The 11,602-nt window shown below is 56.3% G+C and overlaps 1 protein-coding gene across 2 annotated transcripts in view; it reads left to right on the top strand.

Moving 5' to 3' along the window:
• The window catches only part of SMPD3 (sphingomyelin phosphodiesterase 3), an 83,671-nt gene that overhangs the window by 68,909 nt on the left and 3,160 nt on the right, over window positions 1-11,602 (top strand). For both annotated transcript variants that reach the window (XM_040442903.1, XM_040442904.1), the window contains 6 exons: window positions 843-2,375; window positions 7,128-7,203; window positions 7,347-7,502; window positions 9,021-9,110; window positions 9,384-9,447; window positions 11,373-11,535. In XM_040442903.1, coding sequence (XP_040298837.1) covers window positions 1,062-2,375; window positions 7,128-7,203; window positions 7,347-7,502; window positions 9,021-9,110; window positions 9,384-9,447; window positions 11,373-11,535 — 1,863 coding nt within the window. In that variant the 5' untranslated portion in view covers window positions 843-1,061. The remainder of the gene's footprint in view (window positions 1-842; window positions 2,376-7,127; window positions 7,204-7,346; window positions 7,503-9,020; window positions 9,111-9,383; window positions 9,448-11,372; window positions 11,536-11,602) is intronic.

Raw genomic sequence — 11,602 nt, 5'->3', positions numbered from 1 at the left:
CTGGCAGTCTCTCCTAGGCAGGACCCCAGGGCCTGTTCTGAGGTTCATGCACTGGCTGGGACAGGGACCTGGGATGGACTCATTTCTGCAGCTGTGGGCCTCAGCTGGGCCCTGGGGTTGCATCTCACGCTTAGGGGAGAAGCTTGGGCCAGATCCTTGCAGCCCCAGGACACTTCTCCGACAGTCACAGGGACCATCATTCTAGAAGTTGTTTAGGCCGGGGCAGCGCCTGGGTCCTGGTCAGAGAGGGATTTCTGCTGGGGGTCACCAGGGGTGGGAGTGCAAGAATGGTCTGTCTGATGCTGTAGGCGGGGGCCCAGGGAGAGCCTGGGTGTGGGGATGGCCCTCCTCTCAGGGCTCTGCCAGCCACACTGCCCTCTGCCCCAGGACTCTCTGGCCCCTTTCTCTGCAGTATGCTCCCTCTCTGTTGGGACCTGAAGGACACTCCGTGACAAGCAGATGTGTTTGAGGCTCCTCTGAATCAGGGTCACCTCTCACTCATTCCAAGCACACCCCTGGCTCCTGATGGGCTTCTGGCTGCTTCAGGCTAGTGTCAGGTCCAGCCATCCTCTGGGATCCCCAGCCTGCCTCCCAAATGCCTATTAAGCTGGGCCCCTCCAAAATCCTGGGTCAGTTTTCAAGCAGTCACAAGATCAAGATGGTCAGCTGAAGGTGGTCATGTCACCAAGCTGTTTGCTGCAAGAAAACCAAACACACACAGGCAAACAGAATGCTCCTGCTCATGTTGGAGGAAGGGGACAGGGTGAAGGGAGACAGTGGCCCCTGCTTTCGACCTGCTTCCCTAAGGGTGAATAAAAGCCCCCTTCCTTTCTGTCTTGCAGGTTCTCCAGCAGGCCTTGGTGGCCCAGCATGGCCCACTGAGGTGAACCATGACCAGTTGGCCAACACTCGCCACTGACCACTCAGAGACACATCTCACCAGGAGGTGACCCCTCCTCCAACGGACCCCCGCCCCCCGCTCACCCACCCCTCCCAGGAAAGTGCCCGCGCCGCCACAGACACCATGTAGTAGGGCCGGCTGCGGCGCCCAGTGAGCTGCGATGGTTTTGTACACGGCCCCCTTTCCCAATAGCTGTCTGTCCGCCCTGCACGCCGTGTCCTGGGCCCTCATCTTCCCATGCTACTGGCTGCTGGACCGGCTCGTGGCCTCCTTCATACCCATTGCCTGCCAGAAGCGCCAGCGGGCAGATGACCCGTGCTACCTCCAGCTGCTTTGCACCGTGCTCTTCGCGCCCGTCTACCTGGCCCTCCTGGTCGCCTCGCTGCCCTTCGCCTTTGTTGGGTTCCTCCTCTGGTCCCCACTGCAGTCTGCCCGCCGACCCTACATCTACTCCCGGCTGGAGGACAAGGGCCCGGCCGGTGGGGCGGCCCTGCTCAGTGAATGGAAGGGTACAGGTCCTGGCAAAAGCTTCTGCTTCGCCACTGCCAACCTCTGCCTCCTCCCTGACTCGCTGGCCAGGCTCAACAATGTTTTTAACACCCAAGCACGAGCCAAAGAGATCGGGCAGAGAATCCGCAATGGGGCCAGCCGGCCCCAGATCAAAATCTACATCGATTCGCCCACCAACACCTCCATCAGCGCGGCCAGCTTTAGCAGCCTGGTGTCACCGCAGGGCAGTGATGGCGTGGCCCGGGCCGTCCCTGGGAGCATTAAGAGGACGGCCTCTGTGGAATACAAGGGTGACAGCGGGCATCACTCCAGTGACGAGGCTGCCAACGGCCCGGCTTCCGGGGACCCGGCCGAAGGCGGTAGCCTTGAGGACGCCTGCATTGTGCGCATCGGAGGCGAGGATGGGGGCCGGCCCCCTGAAGCTGATGACTCCGCCTCTGGGGGCCAGGCCAGGAACGGGGCCGGTGGGGGATCGCGGGGCCAGACGCCCAACCACAGTCAGCGGGATGGGGACTCGGGGAGCCTGGGCAGCCCCTCGGCCTCCAGGGAGTCCCTGGTGAAGGCGCGGGACGGTGGCAGCGGGGAGCCGGGCACCACCAACAGCAAGCTCCCCTACAAGGCCTCCGGGGTGAAGAAGGCTGCCGCGCGCAAGAGGCGCCACCCGGACGAGGCCTTTGACCACGAGGTCTCCGCTTTCTTCCCCGCCAACCTGGACTTCCTGTGCCTGCAGGAGGTGTTTGACAAGCGGGCAGCCGCCAAGTTGAAAGCCCAGCTGCACGGCTACTTCGAGTACATTCTGTACGACGTCGGGGTCTACGGCTGCCAAGGCTGCTGCAGCTTCAAGTGTCTCAACAGCGGCCTCTTCTTTGCCAGCCGCTACCCCATCATGGACGTGGCCTATCACTGTTACCCCAACGGGCGCGGCTCCGATGGCCTGGCCTCGAAAGGAGCGCTGTTTCTCAAGGTAGGAGGCTGTGGCTCTGCAGAGTGGCCACACATCAGCCTGTCACAGAGCCACCGGAGGTGGGCTGCAGCCGGGGGTTCCTCCTGGGGGCTGGGGGTAGGTGAGGCCTTTCGTGGAGCCGAATGGGTGGGCACCCAGCTCAGGGACAAGGAGAATAAGGATGCAGGGACAAGGGCCGAAGGTCCTGGCACAGACAGACCTGACTGGGTCCTCTTGGGCAAGCTCCTCAGATCTCTGAGCCCTTTCCCCATCTGTAAAGTGGGGGCGACCTAGTGCCCAGTCATAGGGTGGGGAGTGAGCTTGAGGCCTGAGGGGTCTTGTGGGTTGGTGAAGGTGGCTGGCAGTGATGGCAGTGATAAAGGGAAGAAGGGGGAGGCAGGGGCCCCTTTCCATTAAGGGGCAAATGCCTGCTCGCTTAGGCCTGCAGCCTCACTGGCCCGGTGCACCCTCCCTCCTGGCTGTCACACAGCTGCCATGCCAGGCACTCGGCCCACCAGCCCAAGGCTTCGCTTCCATAGTCACTAATTAAAGTGAATCATAATTATTTCTGCTAATTTGGATGCAATTGGAGGAGTTTTTAGACCATGGTAATTTGGTCATTACCCCTTATCTTCTACTGAGCCTGACACACTCTGAGTGCTGACTTTTTGTTCCCTATGCAAAAGCCACTGTTGGTGCTTCCAGATTTTTCAGAAGCATTAGGCCAGTTGATACAGCACAGGCCCCAGGCCCCACTCCAGTGGTTCTTGTGTGGCTCTTCAGGCCCAGACATGGGGGTCCTTGACTCTCCATTCACAGAGAAAATTGAATGAACTCCTTTTACCACCCCATTTTGGCATGTGGTTCATCAGTGTTCTGTTCCTTGGATATATTTTTGTCTCAGCAGCCAGAGTGACTTTTTGGGGAAGGAGGGGAAATGTTGTCAAGCTCTCAGGAGGAGAGCATACCCTCTCCCTCCCACCCCCTACCACAGATGGTTCAGAGGCTAGGGACCCCCTTGGTGCTGCCCCCAGCCCACACACCCTCATCTCCCTCCTTGGTATTGCACCCTGACCACCACGCCCACCAGGGTCACAACAGTCTCCTTAGGACAGTCCCTCTGCTACGGGCTTTCCTCTTACCTCTCTGGCTGTTCCTTCCAGACTCTTGGTCACCTGCCCAGCCTTTAACTGCTCCCTCTGCTCCTTAGCCTAAAACTGGTCTGCAGATATGTTTGACTTGGTCCACACCATTAAAAAGTTTCCTGTGTTGGCCAGCACTGAAAAATCAAGATTATTCCAATAAAACCCAGTTTGCAACTTCTCTCTCGCCTCACAGATCTGGCAGCATCTGGCAGGGCCTGCTGCCTTCCTCCCAGCTCTCAGCCTGAGTGAGGGTTGGCAGCCCCCACAGCAGGGTGACCCCACTTGGCTAGACCTCTTCATTTCCAAGTGGACACCATGGCCAGCCCCACGCACCTGCCCCTGGGAAGTCAGTCCACAGACTCCATTTCCATATTTGCTGAGGGCTCTCAGGCTTGTCCCAGCCCAGATCTCTCCCCAGAGCCCTCAACTCTGTGTCCGGCTGCCCTCCTGGACACAGTCTCTTTCACTTATCATATGCCCATCTCCATCAGCCAGGTTCCACCATCCCCACCTTTACTCTTCCCTATGACCTGAGCCCATCCAGGCTCTTAATTTCACTTCCATTTCCTAATTTCCATTAGGAGTCCATCCAGACTTCTAGTTTCACTTTCTAAATACATCCGGGTCCATCCCACATCCTCAGCTGCACCTCCAAGGCCCAGGCCACCATTCCTCTGCTTTTCCTTCCCCTTCCAATCCCATCCTCCTCCTGTCCCAGGTCTGACTCCTGGTGCCTACTTCCTGCCTCGGGGAGAAGCCCATCTCATAGCAGGGCCCTTCCACCTGCCCTGGCCTCTGCTCCAGCACCCCACACCCCCAGGGTCCTCCACGAATGGCTCCTCTTATCCTGGTCCCACCCTGGGTTGGTCACACCACCTGTGTGGCGCTTTCCTCAGCACAGCCCGCACAAGCTGTATTTCCCGCCATAGGCCCCTCAGCCTTTGTCCCCAGCTGTCTGTCTCTCTAGTGAGACAGAAATGAAAGTCGGCCTATGTGGCAGACCTGTTTCTCCAGCCTGGAGGTTTCAGGAGACAGGCCATCCCCCAAGGGGCCAGGGGCTAGAAAGATAGCAGCCATGGCTGTGGCCTTGGCTGCAGGTGGAAGCCAGTGCTCCCTCTATCTGTATCCCGTTCTCCCCCCCCCCCCCATTTACTCTGTGGCACGGCTATGCCTGAGGAAAGTGTGCTTTCCTGCTGCTGTCACACCCTGAAAAGGGACTAGAATCGCTGTTGCTCCCCTTGCGGGAGAGCCTGATTCTGGGCACCTTCTCTATTGAGTCTTTGCCCACCAGGACTAAAAGACACAATCTCTTGGTGTGATTATTTGTTTTTGCAAGAGAAACACAAGCCCCTGCAACTCCTGAGGACTCACACTGGAATCAATCAATCCAAGCAACGTAGTAAAGTGGCTATTGGCAGCTCAAGGGCTGATGGAGAGCGGGAGGGGCTGGAAGGGGCTGAGGGAGGGGCAGCCATAGCCTCGCTGCTTTGTCTTCCCTCCCTCGGGGGCCAGTCTCCTCAGGGGAGGGCCTCCCTGGTCCCTGCCCCACGTCTCAGCACAGGCAAGTGACACCAAGTGCAGAGTGAGTGACGGGTTGGCACACTAAGACCATCAAATGGGTGAAAAGCCTGCCAAGTCACCAGGAGTTGAGAAAGCAGCAGAGAGTAGGGTGAAGAGCTGGGCGCAGGGCAGCAAACATCTGACAAGAACTTGCCTCCCCCATCTGAGCCTCGTGACCTCCAAGCCAATTCTGGTATAATTTTACTTTAACCTTCTTAATTGTTGTAAGGCCCTAGGGGGGCAGTGTCCAGGAAGCACTAACCACTAGTGCTCACAGCATATTATTATTATTATTATTATTATTATTATTATTGAGGGGAACATTCACTGCCTGGGGAACACAGGGGGCAAGAGCGCCATCGTGTGGCCTTTGGAGGCACTGTGGCTTTAAAACTGTGTTGTGTTTTTGCAACACAGTGCATCAGTGGTATGTGATTTCCCAAGACATTCCAGGGTGGTGGTACTAAAGGCTGAGGTTTGGGTCTGGAATGTGGGCAAGAAGTGAATGGTGGACATAGGAGTTTATAAACAGCCCCAAATTCAGTCTGTACAGCCCATTATCAAGTAACCAGATGTTCATCCCCCCCAAGAGCTGGGAAAGGAGAGATGCGCATCCATCCAGGCTGGGAAAGGAGATGAAGAGCTGTAGGAAGCTAAGGATGCTTAATGATGTGAAAACCCATATGGAGGAGAATAATGCCAACCTGACTTTGGCAGCGAAAAGAAAGATGGAAGCCTGCCCAGGCTCTCTGAGTGGAGGGCCTGTGATGTGGCGGTGGTTGCAGCCGTGAGTCCAAGCCTCTCTTAGCTGGAGGGTGGGCAAGGTCATGTTCAGGCAGATGTCTGCCTCGTAGCCAAGAACAGGCCTCTACGGTCACCTTCCCTGGAGAGTTCCCAGCGTCCAGGATCTCTTCTTCATACAAAACCAATTCTGGAATGGATTAAAGAAGTTTGGGAAATACTGCTGAGGTCTAGGTGGGAGGAGAGCCCAGAAAGAAAGAGGAGGAACCAACCAGAGGCCTCTGGGGAAAGGCACCCACAGATTACCCAAGGGAGCATGCCTGGAGGGGGAAGGGGTAATCTCCTATTGCAGCCTCCTGCCACTTGCCATGGACAGAGGGCCTGGGAGAGCAGCTGGCTGGGCAGCCACCCCTTCCTTACCTCCACAGCCACAGCCCTGACAAGGGCTCAGGCTTGTATCAGTGTCACCACTGGGGGCTGTTTCAGGTTGTCTATGATGTCATTATGCCAGCCTGTAGAGAAAGCCCACCAGGGACATCTGCACTTGGGCAGGGAGTCACGGAGGAGCCCCTGGCCCCACTTCACCCCCTGGGGACTCTATCTCCAGTGAAGGAGGTGAGCAGGAGGCAAGGACTAGGTCTTGGGAGAGTGCAGCATGAAGGCCTGGAGAGGCTGCTGTGGAGGAAGGAGGGCTGGGCTCTGGATAGAGGCTATGGGACACCTGGGGCAAGCCCATGTCACAGGTGTCATAGAGACATAGCCCACACTTGTCATCCCAGATCAGGGGACCAACAGAAACCACTGCCAAAAAGCAGATAAAGTGGCTTCTCATGAAGTCACAGGGGCAGAGAGAGACTGGGGAGAGTGGAGGGCAGGGTCCACTCACATTGAAGGGATGGGTGGGAGGCTCTGCCTGCTAGGCTGCATCCCAGAGGGGAGACCAGCTTGGATTTTGGAGGGATGGGCTCCAGGGCAGTGGAATCAGGGGAAAGAGCCACTAGACAGGAGGGGCTGGCACATGAGGGTCATCCATGTGGACACTCGGGTCACCAGGAGATGGTGGGGGTTTAGGGAGGAAATCAGCAGTGATTTCTGCATTTTTCTTCCTGTAAAGCCTTGCATGAATTGCTAGTGGCACTCATCATGCCACAGGCTGGTATTTCTTTAAACATCTGCCTCCCACCCTGGACGAGAAGTTCCTATAAGCATGACATGTGCTGTTCCTATCTGGGCCCAGGTCTAGCAGGAGCTGACAGAGATGGGCTCATACTTAGAGCAGCCATGACTCGTAGGCTTCATCATCAACACCTCGCCTCCTCCCCAACAGGTGCAGGTGGGAAGCACACCTCAGGACCAAAGAATCGTCGGGTACATCTCCTGCACACACCTGCATGCCCTGCCAGGTAAGGTCTGGCAGCCCCTGATTTCCAGGGCGGGGCGGGGGGGGGGTGTGCAATCTGCCCGCCGCGGGCTGGGATTGGTGCCGGGGCGTGGCTGGGGTCTAACTGCAGCTCTGCCATCTGTTCTCTATGGCTCTGCCCCACAGAGGACAGTGCCATCCGTTGTGAGCAGCTGGACCTGCTTCAGGACTGGCTGGCTGATTTCCGAAAATCTACCTCCTCGTCCAGCACAGCCAACCCCGAGGAGCTGGTGGCGTTTGATGTCGTCTGTGGAGATTTTAACTTTGACAACTGCTCCTCTGGTGAGGTGGTGGTCCTCCCCAGTTGGGTGGACTACTGGGGAAGGCATGGGCTCCAGTCACACTGGAAAGGATTGGGCTCCACAGCTTGAAGAACTTCCTGCTGCTTGTGAGCATGTGGGTGGGATATTAGCAAGACTCTGATTTCTCTGGCCCCTAAAAATCCTAAAATGAGAAGAGCCCACGCTCTGCCTAGAAAGCTGAGAGGCCTCCTTGCTGGAGACAAAGAGATGCCCTAAAAATGAACTTCTGATGGAGAAGCTTGGGGCCTCTGAAACTCAGACTGTGGGCAAGCTAGCTAACACTACCCACCAAGTCATTACTCATCTCCTGCTTTGCACCAGGCACAATTCTAACAGCTGTTTGTGGGCCGGCTGTTTCATTTAAATCTCATAATGACCCAAAGAGTGAGCACAGTATTAATCTACAGGGTGTGGAAGAGGAAGCTGAGACCCAGATAGGCTGAGTAACTAGTCCCAGGTCACACAGCCAGGAAGTGGTTGAACTGGGATTTGAACCCTGGCAATTATATCTTTACCCCTTAGGCTAAAAGACTAAAAATTCATCATGGGTAAACTTTTAAATAATTGACTTAAATAACTGATCTGGTGATCACGCTGATCTCAGTTTACTCCTGGGAGTTTATGCCGCTCTGAGCTTCCCTTTGCCCAAGGAGCTGATGTGAGGAACCGCCACTCCCCGCCCCCCGCCCGCCACTGGCTCCTGGGCTCCTTCCACGCCAGCCCCAGCCCAACTACAGATGAGTGAGTGACATGGGGTCTGTGAGCTGAGGCTTAGCCCTCAGTGAAGGCTGGAGACCTAAAGGTCCTACCTGGAGCACAGGGTGGTGCCCTCACTTGGTGGCAACTCTAGGGTGGGTGGGGAGACCAGTGCCTACCGTGGAACATACAGTCCCTCGATGGTAGCCCTGTGGTCCCCTCAAAAACACATTCCTGATACCAGCTCCAAATGCTAGGTGCTCCTGGGATCCTCCTGAGTCAGGGTGGGGATGTGGTACACACAGGAAGAGGCTGTCAGAGAGGGTCTCACCCAGTCAGGCCCCACTGGTGCCTGTCCTTCCTCCCAAGGGGTCTCAGAAAGGCCCTCTGGCTCCATGAGTTGGCAAGACAAACTGGAATTCAGGGCAGATCACCTCCCTCTCCTAAGTCCTATATGGTCACTCTTGATTCAACCTGGTCACCCAAGTCTGAAGGGCAGGGGTCCCTTCCAGGACAGCATGAGCGAGCCCCCACAGGTTTTGCCACCAGATCTGGGAAGACCTCAAGATCACTGTCCCCTGGAGCCCAAAAGGGACCATGACCATTGTCCTTAGAAGGATAGCTCACTCCCACCCCCGCTGGGGGTGGGGGGGGGGCATTCTCAAGGACACAGAAAACCAGTGACAAAGGAGACCCCACCCAGAGGCAGTTACCTGAGTTACTGACTAGAACCCAAGGCAGGCAGCCCTCCAGGACAGACACCCTGAGCCTCACAGCATTCCCTTTCTCCCCTCATGCACAGATGACAAGCTGGAGCAGCAGCACTCCCTGTTTACACACTACAAGGACCCCTGCCGCCTGGGGCCTGGAGAGGAGAAGTCCTGGGCCATCGGTGAGCTGGGGCTGGGCACAGGGTTGGGGGCCCTGAGGGGGAATGGCGGAGGGGCACTGCAAGGCCTGAGCCCACCCTGCTGAGACCTAACACTGAACCAAGGCTGGGCTCCCCACAGGCTTCCCAGAGACATTTCAGGACCTATCCCCAAGACCACTCTGCAAGGGGCAGGGGTAGAAGCCCTCACCCATGCCTCCTGCCCCCCAGAGGCAGCCCTCCTAGAGGCTGGCTGGGCCCTGTTCACAGTGACCACTCTTGCCTCCTTGTTCCTAGGTACCATGCTGGACACAGATAACCTCTACGATGAGGACGTGTGCACCCCTGACAACCTGCAAAAGTAAGCAGCCAGCACCCATGCCGCTGCACTTGTGCAGGGGTGGATGGATCCCAGGGCTGGGATGAACACTGAGCACTGACTCTGGTGTGGAGAGATGGGCTGTGCAGGGTAGACTAGAGAATGCAGTTCCATGGGACGGAAGCCTGTGAAAGCCTCAAGGACCAAAGCTGGGGTTGGGCAGAGACCAGGCCACCTTCATGCCCCAGGGACTGGCCTGACTGAGGAGAAGCCTTCAACCAGGAGGAGGCTCTAGAGGTGGCACTTCCTACATCAGCACCAGATTCTGGGCTCATTTTACAAGAGCTTGGCCAGCCCTGAGCCATAGCCTGCTTCGAGGCCCTTCTGGGCACAGGGAGAGGGACAGAATCTCTCAGGGTGAGGCCAAGGGCTGCTGAGACCCCTGCAGAAGAGCCATGGAGTGGCGTCCATTGCAGGGAGCCCGGCAGCTGGTAGCCACCAATCAGGCAAATAAAAACGCGAGCAGAGCTAACACTAGGTAGTCATTTTCAAAGCAAAAACAGTTCCACTGCAGTCAAGCTTCATACTTGAACCTGATGAGAATTCCATACAGGGCCCATCTGAGAGGCCAGCAGCAGAACCAATTTGTAACTCACAGCCCAAGACTGCACAAAGCCATGGCAATGGCTCCTCACAGCTAATTTAAGCCAATTAATTAGATTATAGACTAAATTTGAAACATCATCCTATGCCGAGAAAATTATCTTTTTATGAGATGATGATTAAAAAATGACTATCAGTAACTCTTAGATCATTGATGCTGGAATTAATTACCAAAGGCCAAGGACGGTAATGGATTATATTTCTGAGATGTAGTGATGCTCTGCATGTCATTAGTGTATTTATCTCAGGGCTGATAAAGGCCTTGTAGAAACCCACGTTTGCTGGCTGTGCCTGTCCAGGCACCCCTTCCATTTGTTCAGTGTCCATTGGCCTCTGCAAGTCTCCCGTGAAGGCTGTCCCCAACCAGTGCTCAGGCTCCAAAGGAAACCTGGCAGGAAGGGGACAGGAGACAGGAAGTCAAAAGGCCTGGATTCAGGGTGTTAACACCCAACCTGAGTCCCTTGCACATCCTGTAGAGAACCCTGACCCACATTTAAGTACCCACATCAGTTTTCTTCCTGTAAGAAATGGTATGGCAACCACATCCCACATTTTTTTTTAAAGTAATTTCTACACCCAACGTGGGGCTCAAGCTTATGACTTCAAGAGTCACATGCTTTTCCTACTGAGCCAGACAGGTGCCCCCAAAATTGTTCCTTTCTTAGCATTCCTGGTCCCCCAAATGTCTTGGGGCCCACAGCAATCAATCATCCTTGTGTCAGAGGAAAGCTCAGGGGTTTGGTGGCACAGCTGCTCAGAGAGAAACCAACACAAGAGTCCAGGCCCAGGATAGGGCCTGGGTGCTCTCCTGGCTCCCTCACCCCTGCTGACTTGAAACAACAGTCACGGAGGGTGGGGTGGGTGGTTCTGAGGACCTATAGGAGAGAAGGGTCCCTGAGGTTCACTGCAAAGACCCTTCCCCACCCCACCCCCACCCCCCACCACTGGCTCTAAGCAAAGCCCTGTGTGCAGAGAGGGGTGAGCACTTCTGTTCCCAACTCAGCACCCCAGGCTCTGGGCAGTACTATGTCCAAACTTCAGCCACAGCCAAGCCCAAGGTGGACATGGACAGACTCTGGAGTGGCATGGCTCAGTCAGGAACTCACAGGGTCAGACTGGGTTTCCCTCCACCCTAGTCCCCTTTTTTTGGGTCCCCAGGGAAAATAGATCTTAAACGCAGGGTTTGGTCTGACCTGCATCTCTCCCACTTAGGGACTAGAACATGATTCCACACTCAGGATCTGGGGTCTGGAGAATGGGGCAGGGGCTCACCTTGCTTCCTGTCCTTCCTGTCTGTCGAGCAGGGTCTTGGAGACTGAGGAAGGCCGCAGGGAGTACCTGGCTTTCCCCACCAGCAAGAGCCCCGGGGCAGGCCAGAAGGGACGCAAGGACCTGCTGAAGGGCAACGGCAGACGCATCGACTACATGCTGTACGCAGAGGAGGGGCTGTGCCCGGACTGGAAGGCTGTGAGTCGAGTGGGCCAGGCAATGCCTATAGATAGGGGATCCCGTGCCCTGTACCCCTCAGCAGCAC

This window comes from Herpailurus yagouaroundi, unplaced genomic scaffold (genome assembly GCF_014898765.1).
Source record: "Herpailurus yagouaroundi ecotype Mexico unplaced genomic scaffold, PumYag 190, whole genome shotgun sequence".
NCBI lineage: Eukaryota > Metazoa > Chordata > Mammalia > Carnivora > Felidae > Herpailurus > Herpailurus yagouaroundi.
Note: the sequence above shows the minus strand (reverse complement) of the source record. Positions and strands in the feature narration are given on the sequence as shown.